The sequence below is a fragment of the Hemicordylus capensis genome, chromosome 3, assembly GCF_027244095.1.
Source record: "Hemicordylus capensis ecotype Gifberg chromosome 3, rHemCap1.1.pri, whole genome shotgun sequence".
NCBI classification, from domain to species: domain Eukaryota; kingdom Metazoa; phylum Chordata; class Lepidosauria; order Squamata; family Cordylidae; genus Hemicordylus; species Hemicordylus capensis.
This window is the reverse complement of record NC_069659.1, coordinates 116,845,171-116,864,229: the sequence shown is the minus strand read 5'-3', so window position 1 is coordinate 116,864,229 and position 19,059 is coordinate 116,845,171. Positions and strand designations below refer to the sequence as shown.

At 44.7% G+C, this 19,059-nt stretch overlaps 1 protein-coding gene across 2 annotated transcripts in view; it reads left to right on the top strand.

The window, feature by feature from the left end:
• Nucleotides 1–19,059, top strand: part of MOSPD2 (motile sperm domain containing 2) — a 47,184-nt gene that overhangs the window by 980 nt on the left and 27,145 nt on the right. Inside the window, exons 2-3 of one of the 2 annotated variants that reach the window (XM_053306978.1) lie at nt 495–555; nt 16,701–16,856. In XM_053306978.1, the coding sequence (XP_053162953.1) occupies nt 495–555; nt 16,701–16,856 (217 nt within the window). Of the gene's footprint in view, nt 1–491; nt 556–16,700; nt 16,857–19,059 lie in introns of both variants that reach the window. The other variant, XM_053306976.1, reaches the window with a different exon arrangement.

The window sequence follows — 19,059 nt, the reverse complement described above, 5'->3', positions numbered from 1 at the left end:
GCCCTCCTACTTGGAAAATGTGCTTTCCAGTGTCCTGGTATACCACTCTTCACTGTTTCATGAGATACCATCAGATGTGTCTGAACTTCACTATTCTTCTACATTGCAATTCTTACTGTTCTACAGTATCCATTAATATTATAAGTTTGATCTTTGAATTGTTATGTTTGGCATTATTTTGCTTTTTAAAAAAGCCACACAAACTCTCTGTGATTGGAAACAACATTGACAATAACTGGAAGGTTATGTAAGTAACCTTCTTCTCCCTGCTTTCTGGACTTATTGATGAAGGCCCTGTGGATGCTTGTCAAGTTGAGTAGATTTTCCATTATAGTTTGTGTACAGTATACACAAGGGGAGTAGATTTTCCATTATAGTTTCATGATGATTAGAACTAGGAGTAGGGAACACAGACTTTTAGTGGACCGCTCTGTTGAAAGATGGGAGAAGGCTGTGTAATGATGATTGCCTTGTGGTGTTTTCTTTTTCAGCAGAACAACAGGGCCACATTAATAAGTGAAATCAGGCAGCGTTTTGTGACAGAATATGTACCAGGTCAGTACTATTTACAAATATATAAGCATCCAGGGGATAGTGGTGGCTTCCATCCCTTCCTGTAGATTTACGTCACTAATAATCCTTGAACTGAACTGAACACTAATAATAGATATTATGAGTGGTCAAAAACATTGATTCTTTGTATTTGAAACCTTTGAACACAAGGGACGGGCGGTGTAACATTTTGAATTGTTAAAGTTTTGTTGTTTTTTTACTACTTGTTCTTTACTCTGCTGTTATGGTGTTTTTCCTGTCTCCTTTCATTTGAAGTTTACTTCTCTTCAGGTGTCACGTTTGTTTTTTATTTATATTCCACCTGTTTTCCAAGATATTCCAGGCAGCATATATGGAGTTTCCACATCTCCCATCTAGGCGCTGAGCAGACTAACTGGCTTAGTTGCTGAAAGAGTGCTGCATCATTTACTTCCAGACTTTGCCCTGAGACTAATAATCCTTAATTCACTCACTGATGGACATATTTATGTGATTAACAGGATGCCAGGATTGAAATAGTGTTAAGGGTTAATAAAAATTGTGTGCAAAATGTTTGGATTTATGTCTATGACCCTATACTTTTTTGTAGCCTCTGTGGTGGCAGTTATTTTCTTGCACCTGTCATCACCTTGCTCCCTATCTTTAAGTGACTCAACTAATTGTTGCAGAGCAAAAGTATCTCTCTTTTGCTTCTGGCTATCCAGTTGATCTGGTTTTGAGAATAATTAAAAAGCTTTTACCAAAAAAATTGAGAAGGATATATTATCTTACGTTCTCTTGCCCTCATGCTCACTAGTTTCTGTTAACTAAATAGCTGATCAATAGAAATAGTTAATAGGCAGAGAGCAGTATCCAACTGGGAGCTAGTGGTTGGCTGTTGGTTGATGGTTGTCCTTTCCTTCCACACATCCAATTCAGTAGTTTCACTCCATTGGCCCTCCCATTGCATCATTTCAGTTACCTGAATCAACCTGAAGTGTCCATGCATACTTGCATTGGTCATTTGTGGCCTAATGTAAGCAGGCCAGCTTTTGTTGCAGCCCAGTATTTCAGAGTAAACAACAACAGTAAATCCAGTTGATGTCAAACCCCCTAATTGTGTATAGGACTGGAGTCTAAAGCTTCCTTCCCTAGTCATCTACCACAGCAGTGAAGCAAGTAGATATCTACAAGTTTGCATTAACTTCTGATATCACATTATGCTAAGTATGCTAATGGAGAATGAAAGCAAAACATTCAGTTAGAGAGCTTTCCCTTCTTGCCTTCTTTACATTCTGTGTCTTCCCTTCTCTGGGCAGAAAAAAACACAAAGCACAACCGTACTTAAACCACATGACCCTGCAAAACTTCAAGGGCTTATCCCACCTCAAAGCATTTTTGCTGAGCCAGGTGATTCGCACAACTGCCCCCCCCCCTCCGGATTTTGCGTGGGTATCTCCTCCCATTGTGCCCTTGGGCCATGGAACTGCATTTCACAGCACATCTGTAGTGCCTTGGAGTGTGTTGCTGTCATTCCCCCAGAGATGAACACTCACCAATGTTTCCTTGACTTGTCTGTTATCTTCCTAGATCTTAAAAAAAAATAAAAATCGGGAGAAGTAAGTAACTTCTCATCATTCTGAAGTGGTTGTTTAAAAAACAACCACACGTAATTATATGCTGTCATGACAGCCTGGCTTGTATGTGGCTTGGGCCTTAAGGCTATTGTAAAATTCTTTTATTTCAACAGTACTCAAGTATAGTTTTCTTTATATAGGGTAGTAGCCACATAATGGTGCAGCGGGGAAGTAACTTGCCTAGGGAGCAAGAGGTCGCTGATTCGAATCCCTGCTGGTATGTGTCCCAGACTATGAGAAACACCTATATCGGGCAGGAGCGATATAGGAAGATGCTGAAAAGCATCATCTCATACTGCACAGGAAGTGGCAATGATAAACCCCTCCTGTATTCTACCAAAGAAAACCACAGGGCTCTGTGGGTGCCAGGAGTCAACACCACCTCGATGGCACAACTTTATATAGGGTAGTATTTAGAGGCACAAACTACTATAGAAAATATAGGGGCTTTATGAAATGTGATATATACTGCTCATTGCATAACATCCAGAGTAAAAGTTGCACAAGCAGAACATGTCTGCTTGCATAGTGTTTGGGGAAATTTTTTTGCAGTTTGCCCTTTTCCTTTTGCAGCTGCCTGCATACGTTCTCCTCCCCCCCACCCCCCACAAAATCTCTAGGATAGGGCCATAGTTCAGTGGTAAATCATTGGCTTTGCACTGCAGACAGTACCAGGTTTAATCTCTGACATCTCCAGAGTGGACTGGGAAGACTACTGTCTGAAATCTTGGATAGCTGTGCCAGTCAGTGTAGACACTACTGAGCTAGATGGACCAATGTTCTGACAAGGCACTTATGTTGCTGTATTCAGGGTTGGGGGACCCTTAGGATTCTCGGGGGCAAAGGGAAAGGTATTGCTGAAAATTGGACCCCCTGTTGCACAAGCAGAAGTGTTCTACTCATTCAAGTTTTACTCTAATGTTCACCACTGTATTCAGAAGCTTTATACAGAAATGAAGGCTATGATGTCAAAGCGCTTGTTTGTTTATCTTTAAGCAATCTCCATATACTTACTATTCTGACAGTTTCCTCATTCATCAGAATGTGAATAGCCAAATGCTTTACTACATTCTTGCTGTTCTTCCCCCAGTGAAAGTTCTGACAAAGTTGATACATAGTACCATAAACATTCTTGTGTTTATTTCAGTTAACACACATGGAAATATGTAGCTGTTAAATAATCACACACATTCAATATTTGGATAATCTGTGGAGATGTTTTTATAATTATACCACTTGACTAATATTTTATTGAGTAATCTAATATGTTTATTGAATTTGTTTGGCATGAAAATTAGGTTCAATTTAATCATTAGTTGCCCTACATTGTTAAAGCAACATATTTTCCATTTAATTATATATCTGTCATCCATATTCAAAAATCCTATCAAATAGGAGAAATATATTCTTTAATTTTTGTTACTAAGAAAGGATTTCTAGATGCTTACCTGACTGAAGTTATTCAGAAGGGATAGCAGTGTTATCAACTATCCCTCAGCAGAATAGCAAAAACAACCAAGTGTTTTGTGGCACTTGAAAGATTAGCAACTTCTTATACTATAAATGTATGCCACACTAAACATTTTCGTCTCCAAGATTCAGCAGGATGCTTGGTGTCTTGTGTCAATACACATTCTGGCATGTAGTCTGTAAGTAAGCAATTGAAATACCTTCAGACCAGCTGATGTATCCTGAAAGTAGATGGTACCTTCATTTCAGTTTCTGTTGGGCTGATGTAAAGGTTGACTGTGTGGCATGTTAGTTCCCCATAAAAAAGCAAACTTGCCCCAGAGTGTTCTTGGAGCTGTTTATGCAGGCATCTTGAGAAACCTTGTCCTGTTCCACTTGTGAGGTGGGAGACAGGCTTTGGTCCATCTTTTGAGCAAAGGGGGCTGCCTAAAAAGGTAAGCTACACTCTTTCTTCGTAAATAAAGGGCAGAGTAGAATAAGAGAATGAAGCAATCGCTTTCCTCCCCCACCCCGCCACCACCACGCATACTTCTGGATAAGGACAGTAGCTTGCCTTTGATGTGACTTTCCTAGTCTCAAAAAATCCAGCAGGAAAGCATGGGGGAGTAGTTTAAACCTTTTACCTTTCCTGGTCCACTTGCCCACTGCAGCTGATGTTTGTTGTGTGCTGTTGCTGATGGAAACTCCATGTGTCTGCAGTGGGTGATGGCAAGTGTTGGACTCCTTCAGTGAATTTGTCTAATACCATTTTAAAGCTAACTAGTGGCTTATAGACTAACAACGGACAGGTCTATCAATGGTATTGGCTACAATAGTGGCTGGGTAAAGCCAACATGTTCAAGTGCAGTATGCGTTAGTACCTGATGCTAGGGGTAAGTAGGGGTCAAGAAATGTTGGCTCAGTTCACTAGCCAAACAAAATATTTTACTCAGATGGTTCCTCAAGTTATGCTGGTACATTACTCATCAGCATCATTTTTCACTCATCACAGACTTTCAGATTAGTGTATTTCCTGAGCCCTGGCAATAAAGGAGGGCTGTTGCCTTCATGCTCTGCTTGTTGCCTCTTTGAGGCACCTGACTAGCTTTTGTTGTGGGCAGGATTGGATGCGCAGGACCTTGTTTTACTGGGTCTTCAAGACCAGAATAACCTATGTACAAGTAATAACCTATGCCCAGCTTCTGATGTCTACTGTCCAAAGCATAGACCAAGAGCTGTTTAAACAGGATGCTGCATAAGCGATGCCTGGATGGCAGACTGGATATAAGTTGCTCTGAGATTCCCATGAGAAGTGTAGGGTAGCATAGTGGCTATGAGGGAGGGGTGGGGCGGGAAGCTTATAACAAGACTAGTATTTTTAGCCCGTTATAATAACGGGCACTAGCCTTCCCTTCCCCCCTTCCCCCCCCTTGCCTCTTTCCTCTCCCTTGCCCCTTCTAATTTTTCCCCCCCGTCCAGTTTCCCTCTCCGCCGCAGCTCATGGCCGAGGTTCTGGGCTCCGGGCCCGCCGCCACCATTCTCCCTCCCGCCCCCGCCTGCCTCCATGCCCGCCTGCCTCCATGCCGCGGCAAGGGCCCCTGGGCCGGGCGCCGCTGTCTTTGGAGTTTGTGGCCAGCGCGGGCCCTTCGCTTTCGGCCTCCGTGCCGCCGCTGGTCTCCCCGGCCGGGCCAGGGCCGCCCGCCACCGCCGGCCTCCACTCTGGCCCCCCGCCGGCCCAGTCTCTGTCTCTTCTGGCTGTGGTGGCGGTTCTGCCGCTGCCTCGGCCAATTTTCTCCGCCGCGCCTTCCCGGCTTCTTCTGGGCGGCCGCTTGGCCGCCCAACATGGCCGCCAGGTGCCGGCAGTTGTGTCTCCCTGCCCTGTTCTGGGCATGCGCTTCGCGCATGCCCAGAACAACCATCGGAGGCACGGACACCAAGCCTTTTATTATAGAGGATAATATATGTGAAACATTTTAAGGCTCTAGTATATATTTGCTAAGTATTTTTTCAAAAATGGTTTTGCTTATAAGGAAGAACTGAAACCTCTCTGTCTCCTTACCTTGAGCATTTCCAGACAGCAGGCTTTACTGTGGGTTTATTGCAAGGCTTCACTGCGAGTTCAAATTTGTCCAAAGAAACTGACACAATAACTGGATATTTTTTTACCCTGGACATAAATCGGGCTCTGCTCTAACTTGCAATGAAAATCCTGAATCGTGTGAAGTGCTTCCTGATAGCTCACAAGGATTTCAGGTTAAATATGGCCAATATGTGAATGCACACCCTCCATTATGGAGGAGAAGCGAGCTAAAAACCCCATCTGGAAATGCTCCAGGTCAGATGCTTAGAAAGGAGCAATTAATGTGCAGTGAGTGATGGTGTTATCTTAGCATTGCATAATGTTCTCTGGAACCTACTGCTTAGGTTCAAATTACATGTTATGCTAAGCACATTGTTGGACTTGGCATGCTTGTTTTCACCTCTCATTAGCAGCTGTGGGGAGACTGAGCCAATGGGGATATCTCCTAAAATAAAATTATTCAGTTTGTGATTACAATTCACAAAAAGTGGTTACAAATCACCTGGTTTGATCTATTTTTTTGACGGGGGGGAGGGCTGATATCTGTTCATATTCAGCTGAAATTCAGGCTTGAAATTCCTATTTGGCCACACAGCCCAAAACAAACAGTAGCCATGTTGGCTCTGCTGTGACTTCATTGCTGCTGTCCTTATTTGAGGCTTGGTCATTCTGAATATGGAGAGTGAAGTTTCCTGCAGTAATCTGACCAAAAAATCTGGGCCTTCTAGCCCTTAGTTAGCAGCCCCTTCTGCTTGTATCATAAACAGAAGGGGCTGCTAACTAAGGTTGGAAGGTTGTAAAAGCGAAAAAGGAAAACTGAGTCCTAGCAGTTCTGAGGCAAAATGAAGAAAGAGGCCTCTATCCCCTAATCTCCATTCCAACATAATCTTGATTGTCAGCGAAGAAATTTGCAATTATGCAGGAATCTACAAATAGCAGATGTCCTTTTACAAATCATTTTCAGTAATCAGTGCAAAACAAATCCAACAACTCAGTTCTCTCACATACATCAGAAGGCTGCAGGGAGGTTGTGCAGCATTGATATCATAATTACCTCAGCCAATAGGAGAGTTTGCTTTGCTAAGGAAATGTGAACTTTTAAACTGGCTTTTAAAACCTGCTTCATGTAGGTTAATGGAGTAATACTACTAAAAACTGTATCTTTGCTACTCATTCATCTTGTTTCTTTTTTATAGCAAGCTGAAATGAATCACATTTCAGATGAGTTTTGCAATAGAGATATGGACAGAATGGGTTTTGCATTGTTTTGAGCTCAAAATGAAATTTAAAATGGCTGAAACGTTTTGTTGAAACCTTTAGTTGAAACTGCGGTTGAACCAGCTTTTTCGATGAAAGAACTTGAAACCTTTTGAGTGTTTTTACCATAGGGAACAATGGGGAAACTCAAAACACCCCATTGTTTCCTATGGGTAGCTCCTAGGGACACTAAAGTGGGTTGTGTGGTAGGGCATGGTGGGTGCTAACTACCACCCAACCAACCCCAAAAAGAAATGAGCAAGTGGGTGATTCTTAACAAATTTTTAATCTTTCCCTAAAACTCCCAAGTAGCACACAGTCCTTCATTATGTGGTAGGAAACTATACTCAAAATTCCCATTCGGCCTTATATACTGCTTTTGAGGATTTTAAGTTTGCCTTTGATCTAATTTTGCAGTAAAAAATAGGGTGAAAACTTAAAGCCTCCTCAATTGATCAGAGATTGCTGCTTCTTGTTTACAAATTGTATGAGAACCTAGATGCAAGTTACATGCAGCTCACATGGATCAGAACAGCCCTGCTGGATCAGGCCCAAGGCCCATCTAGTCCAGCATCCTGTTTCGCACAGTGGCCCACCAGATGCCGCTGGAAGCCACAGACAGGAGTTGAGGGCGTGCCCTCTCTGTGTACCACAACTGGTACTCAGAGGCATCCTGACAAGCAGCCATTGATAGACAAGTAGCAGGAATAGCTTTCCATGCTCACACAGGTAGTGTCCCATTCAAATGCAAACCAGGGTGGACCCTGCTTAGCAGAGGGGACACTCCATGCTTGCTACCACCAGGCCAGCTCTGCTCCCATCACCAGCTCTGTCCCTCCCAGGATTCAGCACCCCTCCCCCAGCTGCCCCATGTCACCCAGCTGCTTTCTCACTTGCCCTCCCAAATCCGGGTGCAAGCCAGCCCTGGCCAGAACATCCCAGACTCCTCCTCCACTTGCCAACAAGCCGGCTCCGAAATCCCACTCCACATCTCCCCACCCCCACCCCTGGCTGCTTCAAACCTCCTGTGAAGCAGGAAAGGCTGAATTCCAAGTCCCACCCTCTGTTCCAGGGACCTCTCCCCCCCCCCGCTCCTTCACTTGCCACACTCCTTAAAGCAGGGGTTCTGAAGTGGGGGGGGGGGGCTCCAGGTGTGGCTGGACCTCAACTCCCATCATGCCCTTTGGCCACTGTGGCTGGGCATGATGGGAGTTGAAGTCCAGCCACACCTGGAGTCCCTTAAGGCAACCTGCAAAGGGCATGGCAGGGGAGGCAGAAGCATCAGCCAGCCTCTCTGCCCCCTTGCCCTGAAGAGGGGGCAGCACTTTGTATGGAGAGTGGGAGGGGTGCTGGGGACCGCCACACTGGGGGCTTCAGAGGGCTAGCTCAGTCATCCTCCAAGAGTCACCTGACTGACTCCCTCAGCCGCACACCCACCTGGGCTGCCTTCAGTTTTATTCATCCTCCGAAACTGGTGTGAGTGTTAAGACCTGGAGCGACCAGAACAGCTTGTCTTTCTCTAGTACTATTAAATGACTTGCATTGTCCACAATTCAAACCTTTAAAAAAAAAAAGGATGATCTATTGTGGCACATAGGTAGGAGTGTGTGTGTGTGTGTGTGTATATCTATATATCTATCTATATCTATCTATCTATCTATATATATATAAACTATGCTTTTTGTTACCACTATTCAGCTTCATGAGCTGAGCTTCGGGGTTGGGCATTTTAAAATCTTGTCTCTGGGCCCACTCTAACTTGCAACGCCTCTGCCATAGCTTTCAGTAGAGATTTTTACCCAGAAAGGTGTAATTGTATTTTAGTCCCACTTTTGTTCAGTTTTTATAGAAGTCTCTTGGTGGAGAGGTTAAGTAATTTAGATCACCACCCTCCAAAATTAGCATCTAAGCACATATCTCCTTTATGTGGATGATGCTGTGATTTTATCCGTATCTCCCATTGGGTTAAGAAGAGCATTGTGGCCTTTTTCATGTTATGCAGGGAAGATTCCTTGCAGGTTAATTACCAAAAACCTAAAATCGTGATGTTTGCAGAGTCCCCCAAGAAGTTGAATTGAAGCACTGATGGATTTAAAACTGAGCAAGTTGCCTGTTTTAAATATTTAGGGATAGTTTTCCAAGCAAAAGGCAGTTTAAATGCGTAATACTGCATAAAGTGTTTGTAGTCCAAAATGCCCAAAGAAGTATTCCAGCAATCTTGGCTTCTTTTTTTTAAACCGGAGGTGGACAGTTAATCCCAGCTGCTATCAAACTGTACGAAGCTAAAGCGTTAGCCTATCTCCTATATGGTACCTGGATCACCTTATATTCCAATTTTGCGGCCTTAGAAACAACCCAAACTAAGTTTTTGAGAAGCCTATTTCAAGGGCCTTGCTGTGTGCCTAATGTGATTAGAGGCAGGTGTACCAAGTGTTGAAACTAGGGTCTGGCTAGCAGTATGTAATTTTTCTCCCTAAGGATTTGGCACCTTTGATACTAAAGGATAGCTTTCAGTTGTGATGGAGATTACTAATAGTGAAGAAATTTTACTTACTTGGATTCTCTCCTGAGCTATTGATAGTGTAGGGCCATGAATGTGCCAAGTTAGCCCTCAAACCAAGGCTCCTAGATACTGCACTCCAAAACAATCTGTTATGTTACACATTAGTTTTTTCCTTGGGAACCAAATATATAACTACAGCTAGGTATCTTAGCATGTTAATGGTGCCTAAATATAGAAGAATGTTCTCGCTGGCATGTTTTCTAGGGATGGGCCCGGACTGGTCCGGAGGCCATTCTAAAAGCCTCTGGACTGGTCCGGACCTGGCCGGTTCGGGTGGGAGGGGGTTCCTTTAAGGGCAGGGGAGGGTTTACTTACCCCTCCCACCGCTTTCCCCCCTTAAGCGCGGGTATTCTATGTAGTAATTGGGGTGGCAGGATACCTCCCTGCCGCCCCTTCTCCCGCTTGAGTGCAAAAGGCTGCACGGAGCCTTTCGCACACGGGCACGTCGCATGCACGCTTCACGTCTCCGCGACATGTGTGCATGCATGTGGCCACGCGTGCGCGCACATCGTGGAGACGTGAAGCGTGCGCAAAAGGCTCCGTGCAGCCTTTTGCACTCAAGTGGGAGAAGGGGCGGCAGGGAGGTATCCTGCCGCCCCAATTACTACATAGAATACACGCGCTTGAGGGGGGAAAGCGGTGGGAGGGGTAAGTAAACCCTCCCCCACCCTTAAAGGAACCCCCCCCCACAGTGCCGGACCGCAGCTCTGCGGTTCCATGCACACCCCTAACGTTTTCATGCTCTCCTGTCAGCAGTTCTGGAGGATAGGTTTAAGTGGATTCCTTGTGAGGAACGGGTGTCCCCGTGTGGAGATGAAGCAGTTGAGTCTATAGCCCATATTTTATTATACTGTACCTTTTATCCGAGATTCTCATATTTCTTTTAATAGCTCCTTTACTAAGAAGAAACTCATATGAATGGCCTAGAAAGCTTGTTTTCTTCTTGCTGACCATGACTCTGACATTATATATAATGCAGCCAAATTTTGCATGGTGGCGAATAGAATCGGACAAACAATAACACCTAATCCAATTGTTATACTTTAAGATGAATTGATATTAACGTCTAATTTTTTTTATCTTTCTGCTTTGTATTGCTGGTGAGAGACTGAAATAAAACTGAACACAGTAAAAGGGAATTTGTCCCTCCCAACAGAGAACATACATTTCAAACACAGACCAAAAATGGCCAAAAAAAGAATCCCTGACCCAAAATCTACTGCCAGCCATAGTACTTGTGCTGCAGTAACATCTTTGGCAAAAGTTGCTCTCTCACACACAACTATGACTCCATAAGTACGTTCCTAGCATTGCAACAGCTGCCACAACAGCACTCTTACTAAGGAGGAAGCATAGCCTAACTCAGCTACAATTTCTTCAACCACATTTTGACTAAATATACCTTGCAATGCAGGTTGTGGAGCAGAGCAGTGAGTGAAGCACAAGTTAGTCTCAAGTCAGACATGGAGCTCATCATAGCAGTCAACCAAGAAATATTACACAGAGAGAGAGAGCTGCCATTGTCCATTTCTTGCCACAGCACTTTCACAGACAAAACGAACCTCAGCTCAAGGAAAGCAGGCACCCAGGTTCTGCCTTTGAGATCCAGCAAAACCCGATAGTTACAGTAGCAATAGCACATCATATTATACTCAATGCTGAGAAAAATAAACCACAAAATCAAACCTTCCTCCTCTCCTGATATATCCTCTTCTTCAAGAGAGGGACACTACAAAGGCAATCTCTGCCTCCCAGTTCCTTTGAATACATTTTGAAATTCCCTCCTTTTGTGTCCCCCTCCCCCCAGCCAATGGGAGCACAGTTGCCCATGACAAAACTTGATTTATATAACAACAAGCCAACCAGAAGCAAGGAGATCCCAAGCCTGTCAGAAGCCAATGCCAGAAATCCAGTCAGTAAGGGGAGAATAGGTCTCCAAAATAATGCTCGCAATGTTTCGATCAAAAGGGGGTTGTTCTGCTTTGAACTTAAAACAGGCCCTTTATTTAAAGGGTCTGTTTGAGTTTGAATTTTGAGTTCTTCCCTGTCTTGCACTGCTAGTCTTGGAGGACTTTTTCTAATGCCCAATTCATTTGCTTTTTAAAAGTAGGATAAGGTCTTCAGTGGCAGCTTTATCTTTACATTAAAGCCAAACAGGTGTTGAGAAATGTGTGTGCTGTAAAAGTCATAAATAGAAGAGCAGAGATTGATTTCCCACTGTTGTAGAACACTTTTTAAAAGGCAAGCATCCTGCATTCTAACTCATGTTGGATTAGGTTCTGAAAATATGTTTCTTCGATGTGGTCTCTGTCTTTTACACAAATGAGCTATGAGCCTGCGCAGAGACCTCATCGGAACCTAACAAGCTCAATTCTCCTGCTTCGGGCAGGAACCCCACTCCCAGCCACTATATGCAGCTGCGCCACTCCTCATCCCCTCAGTCTTTCATCATCCACGCTTCAGTAAGCATCGTGGAGTCTGCAGCTCCTCAACAAGTAGGCTCTATCTATTCCCTTGTTGTTGTTTTCTCCTTGCTTCTTCAATTTCTTCAATTTTCTTTTTTTTTCTTCATTTCTTTCGCATAGTAGCGTTTTTTTCTTGGCATTTTGGTTTTTTGTGAGTTTTCCCCTTCTCCAGAGTTCCGATCCCTGCAGGGACGGAGCCTGGTGGCCGGCCTAAGGCGTTTATGCTCAGCACAACGAACTTTTAAAAATGTGTTTGTTGCGGATCTAAGATCCCTTCCCCTGATACAATTACCGAGTGTCTCTTGTGCCTGGGGGAATCCCACATTGTCGAGACCTGTCTTCATTGTCAGAAGTTTACGAAGCAGGCTCGTAAGAATAGGGCTTCTCTCCTGTGTGCAGCCCTGTGGGATCTGGCTCTTCGTTCCTCAGAAGTCTTATCATTGAAGGATGCATAAAAATGGTTTCATCGGTGCAGTCAGAGTGCTCGCTATCTGCTCCTGTGGAGGCCAAAAATCCGGCTCTGATACTGGTCTCAGCACTTTCTAGTGTTCATCCTTTGACGGCTTCAAGTGAGCCAGTGCACTCGGAAGACCTCCCTAAGCGTTCGGCGCCTGTGGTACCAAAGTCTTCCCCGAATCCCTTGGTGTCGATACCAAAGAGGAGGAGGAAGAAGAAGTTGAAGTTGCCTTGTGATTTGCCAGCAGGTTGACACCTCCCTCCTATACCCAAGAGGAAGAAGACAGAGGAGGTTCCTGCGTCGGAGGCTCCTGTGGCCAAGAAGCCTAAAGTGGATTTGGATCATCCTGTATTGAGGTTGTCAGTTTTTGGACGGCCAGCTTGCCTTTGGCCGCAGATTCATTGGACTTGGCCCATGATCAAACTTGATCGAGTAGAGAACTCGCGGTGGCAATGGATGAGCCTGAGTATGCTTCATCGGAATGCCATCATATCCAGATTGGTACCACGCAGCAGAGTGCTGTTCTTCCTTGAGTGAAGTTGAGCCTTCTTATGGCGCTTGGCGCTGGGACTCTGGTTCATGTTATCGATATCAAATGGACTATCGATCGGACTATGTTAGGCCCCGATATAGACCTCTTTACTTGGAAGGCCCCACGTATGGGAAACCTGGAATTGTGTGGGGCTGGCGTGACCACACACACACGGAAGGGAGGCCATAATCCCGCTCACTGCAGCATTCCCCTCGTGATCGAAATGAGCAATGTGAACTGCCCTCTTCGGCTCCCGTGCTACAACAGGCTGCTGTGCCTGTCTAGGTACTGTCAGCGGAGCTTTCCGCTTCAGTACCGAACAATCTAGGAAGCAAGCCAGGCTCCCCTACGGGTTCAGCGCCCATGGCCCAAGACTCTTTGGCTCCTCCGGAGTCAGAATATGAGAGTGATACTAGCTCTCAGGACTCTGCGGTTGTTTCCCGGGCGCCATCTCTACTAGACATACAGTCAGATCCAAAGCCTGTTTCCCTGTCAGAGGACCTCGAGCGGTACTCTGCGTACGTGGCCCACATGACTTCGGCCCTTGGCGTCAGCCTCGGTACGTAGCAGAATGGAAAACTGGACCTGTTGTTCAGCCTTATAGATTCGGAAGCCAAGGTACCAGTGTTTTTGCCCCTGAACTTGGCATTGTTGGGAGTCATGCGTGGTCATTGGGAAAAAGTCAGTGACTTTCCCAGCCTAATAAGCACTTGGAGAACATTTACAGCGTACAGCTACAGGATGATATGGCTTTTCTGAAGAATCATCCCACCCCAAATTTGATCATTGTGGAGGATCCCTGCAAAGGACCAGGGGTCACAGCCAGTCGGCACTGAGTGACAAAAAGGGCAAAAAATTGGCCTCCTTCAGGAGGAGGCTGTTTTCAGCCTCAGCCCTCCACTTGAGGGTGGCCAATTATCAGGTGTATAACACCCGATATAACCATTTTTTGTGTGGGAGAAAGTGGGTCCTTTCCTGGATCTCCTGCCTCAGGACAAGCGGGATCCGGCAGAAGCGTTTTTCCTCAAGGCTATTCAGGTGGCAAAACAGGAGCTCTATTCGGCTTGGCATTCGGTGGAGTGCGCAGCTAAGGTGATGGCCACATCCGTGGCGCTCAGACAACATGCTTGGCTGTGTCTGTCGGGACTGAACTGCCCATTGAGGGCTCTAGCCTTTTTGCAGAGCAGACGGATGACAAGCTCCAGAAAGTTCAGAAGCTGAGGAGCACAGCGCGATCCATGTTGTACCCGTCATCAACCATCAGCCCACAGAAAACTGCCAGGTGGTTGCCTTATCATCCACAAAAGACCCCTTCTCAACAGCAGTCCCCATTCAAATTTTTCTTTTGTGGCAACAAGTTCCAGTCGAGATACAAGTTGGTCCTCCAGCCTAGTAAGCTGGCCTTTCAGAAACAGCGCCCGAACACCTTCCAAAAGAAGCAATGACTCGCCTGCCCCTGTTCTTGGCGAGCTGGAACAGAGTGACCACGGACCAGTGGGTCCTTCCAATAACACGTTTGGACTACGCCCTGGAGTTCTGCGGGACACCACCAGAGTCAAGGATTGTGATTACTCCATGCACACTGGAGTTGGCCTAGGAGGTCACTGCTCTTCTGTCAAAGGATGCAATCAAGAAGGTCACCAATCCGGAGACTCCCAGTTTCTATTCCCGGTACTTTAGTGTGCCAAAACCGGACGGAGGTTGGCATCCTATACAGGGCCCTGAACAGGCACTTGGTCTGCAAAAGATTCCGAATGCTGTCGGTACTAGCCATTCTGGAAAAGGAGATGTGGCTGATTTCCCTAGATTTGAAAGACGCATATTACCATGACTCTATACACCCTCGGCATCGATGCTTCCTACGCTTCCAGAACTTGGGGATCCCCTATCAATTCGAAGCCTTGTCGTTCGGTTTCACGATGGCGCAGAGGGTTTGTACAAAATGTCTGGCCCCAGTGGTGGCTTTCCTGTAGGAGCAAGGGTTGCAGGTACTGCCATATTTAGACAATTGGCTCATCTTGGCGAGCACCAGATGGGCGGTCCTGGACGCCCTCAAGATGGTCGTGGATACTCTGCAGGGTCTGGGTTTCCAGATCAATTTCAAGAAATCTCAGTTTGAACCGACCCACAGGATACAGTTCATAGGGCTGATATCCGATATGACATTGGAAAAGGTCTTCCTTCCGGATGGCCACATAATTACTCTTCAGAAACTAGCTGCCGCTTTCTTAGCTGGAGGCCCACAGACTATGCACTCGGTACAGTGCCTATTGGGGCATATGGCGGCTACCACTTACGTACTACCTCAGGCGCGCCTTCGAATGTTCATCATTCAGAGGTGGTTTCTGGACGTATTTGACCCACTTTGAGATCCGGGCCGTTTGGAGCGTACGCTTCCCCCCACCCACACACACACACACTGGGTGAGGGCAACTGCAGAATTGTGGGCTGAGTTTTGACACCTGAACGTCGGTGCCTACTTCCAGGTTCCCTAATTATTATTATTTTATTATTATTTTACATTTTATATCCCGCTCTTCCTCCAAGGAGCCCAGAGCGGTGTACTACATACTTAGGCTTCTCCTCACAACAACCCTGTGAAGTAGGTTAGGCTAGGAGAGAAGTGACTGGCCCAGAGTCACCCAGCTAGTATCATGGATGAATGGGGATTTGAACTCGGGTCTCCCCAGTCCTAGTCCAGCACTCTAACCACTACACCATGCTGGCTCCCACCCAATCTCAATGGGTGATTACGACTGACGTTTCATAGCTCGGTAGGGAGGCACACCTGAAGCGTTTTCGCCTGAGTGGACATTGGACCCCCAGGGAGAGGATCTGGCACATCAGTTATTCAGCATCTGTTGCTGAGCACCTCTTGAAGCAATAGGAGAATGTTTTCAGGAAATTTGCAGCATTTAGTGCAAAGGATAGAGGTTTTGGATAAAGCAACCTGTAAGATTACATGAATAGCCAAACCAGGCAGTCTTATGAATCTTTAAACACATAATCTTCCAGAAGAAGAGAGGCCAGACCAGGGAGCAAGTACTCAGTACTATCTTGGCACAGATTCTCTTTCCAAATCTAACTTAAAGTCCTCTTTTGTTTAATGTAGTGTAAAATACTGAAGGACTTGAATCTTACGTGAAGGTTCACTGCTTGAGAAATTAGAATTACAGTACCTTTCCTGTAGCCCATTCCATTCCACAAATACATTTGCTTTAGGTTCAGGCAAAGGTACTTAAGCAAGTCATTGGCTGACATCCAGACCAATGTTGTGCATACTACATCCCTTACACACAACAGGGTAGGGTCCCCTGACCCTTCAGGGATGTATTTTGGGGAGGCAGAGTGGGCTGTAGAGGGAAGGGGAGATGGCAAAAACTGTGGAACATTCTCCAACTCATTCAGCATTAGTCTGGATGTCAGCAAGTGGTTATGTGAGTAGCATAAACTAACATTGAAGGTTCCAGGCACATTGTGGAAGGGTACATGTATAACTGCGCAATGTGAGAACTAGATCTAAATAGGGTTTTTTGGTATGAAGTGTTGCTCTGCTATTGATGTTCAAAACCATTATATAGACTGCTGAGTATGAATGTCATAAGGTAGGAGCAATAGCTTTTCAATAGTCTTAGCATGCTTTCATCAGTACTCTCTTGCTTGGATTATTTTTAAAAAATGCTTTATATCCCAGCTCTTAAATTTCATGTTTTATATTTTATTCATCAGCAACAGCAGATAAATATGATTCCAGAGATGTGGAGAGATTGCAGCAAGATGATACCTGGGTTGATAATTTTCTAATATGGCGACAGGATGTTGTGGATGATACACTGAAAATGATTGATGAAAGCTTTCAGTGGAGGAAAGAGTATGCTGTTCATGGTAAGATGCTTGATTATTTAATTGTGAAGATGTCACTGGATTTTTGTTTCTGCCACATGCACAACTTATGCTACCTGTAACTTAGTAATTATACCATTATACTTCTGTGTTGAGTTCTCATACATTTCATAAGAGAGCCCTAAAAATCACCCTTTTTCCAAACCAGTGAAGTTCTAATCTAAAATATAGCAAGCTGCTGAGGCAGGTTGGAAGGGTTATTTTTATTATTTGGGTTTTTGGTCCTTCTACCCCAGTACTTTGGGTGGTGTATGAACAATTTAAAATACTATAAAATAACATGATTAAAAACAAATCACTTATTAAATAAATGCAAACTGTACAGAAATAGTACTGCCATAAATCTTGTGAACCTGTCTAATTCAGAGACTAGAATTTCTTGCTTGGAAATGATTATTGATGATTTTTTAACTGTTTTAGATACATTCAATGAAGAATAATATAGAACTCTTTGGCTTGCAGTTCAGTTATTTAGAAGAATACAAGGACTTTAAAAACCGTAAAACAAAATAAAATTACAGGGAGTTTTTATCTGAGAAAAAATAAACTGTTTTATTTTTTAAAAGGAGGCTACATGTATTTTGTTTACAACAGAATAAACACAGAGAACTAGTAGGCACCACGCAGGAAAGCTGCCTCATATGGAGTCAGACTATTGGCCTGTCTATCTCAGTATTGTCAGCACTGAGGGCAGTGGCTCCCCAGGGTTTCAGGTAGCTTTTCTCCAGCCCTAAGGGGTCCTTATGTAAGCAGAACTCTCTTTCTATTCATGGAAGAAGCTTCTACTGACAGAGTGCTGCTAAAGGTCTGGATGCTGCCCCCTCTCTTTAGGATTAAGGTTAGATTGGCAGGAAGAAGGGAGCGCAGTGCCTGGGAAACAAAAGCCTCCTTTTAAGAATCCTTTATGCCGACGCCCAGTTGCTGGACAGCAGGCTATGGGTAGGCATGCCTCTGCTTGGACAGCTAGAGAACTAAGGTCTGTCTACCCATCTCTTCTCCACCACCACCGCCCCCCCCCCCCCTGGCTATATGCCTCTCACTGGGAAATGCAGTTTGTCCAGATATAGCTGGAGCAGGCAGGAGCCCTTACTATTCCTCAAAAGAATCTCATGAGTGTCTGATCACTGAACTCCTTTTGAACCTGGTCATCACATTTTGTGTTTAGGGTTTTGATTCCAGTTCAAGGCAGCTCAGATATTTTAGGTTCAACTTCTGTACTAGTTCACTGGGGAAAAAACCCTTCTTTATTTGAATTTGGTTGTACTTCCTGTATATAATGTCCAATAATAAAACTATCTTTGTTGAATTCTTATGCTCTATCAGAGGTCCTGTATGTTGTAGTTTTCTTTTACAGGATGATCAGTGCAATTCTGTATCTAAACTCTGTGCTGCAGTCAACAAAAAATACTACTTCCCTCATTTAACCAGATCAAAATGATTTCACATGTATGTGTACAAAATGATTTCACATGCGTGCACACACTCTGCTGCCCCAATTCAGTTTAGGAGCTGTCATAGCAATATTAAGTTGTGTAACTAGCCACACTTATTCTACCTGGCTCCCAGGAGCCTCCCTGTTTAGAGTTGCATCTCCAGGCTTGGAGATTGCACTTTATATATGCTCAGGAGCTGCACCACAATGTGAGCCCTCAGTTTATGGTATACATGGAGACAAGTCACTTAGTTGGTAGTGGGCTAGTCGCCCCTGGATTTGGCTGTAAACAAAGCCAATTGGAACGGGGATAAGCTGTGCCCCCTCTCCCCAGATGAGAGTCCCAGCTGAGTAGACGCCAGAGTTAACTATATCGGGTTAACCTTCAAGGACACTCTTTACTTAGAGTGAACCACTTCACTCCCCTCCTTTCACAGGAAATAAAACACGCTAACGAGCCGATTGTGCCAAGGAGGAAGAAGGTAGATTAGATGGTGAAGTAATGCTCTCTCCATCACAGAGGAGATGAGTCAGTGACGTAGGCTCAGAGGTGTACCGTATTTTATGGACTATAAGACTCACTTTTTTCCTCGAAAAATATCCGCCAAAATTCAGGAGCGTCTTATATGTTTTAACAGTTTAATATGTTAAAACTCTGAAAAACTGGATTAAAATTCAGGTGCGTCTTATAGTCCGTAGCGTCTTATAGTCCGTAAAATACGGTACCTAATGAAACTATTGATAGGATTATTG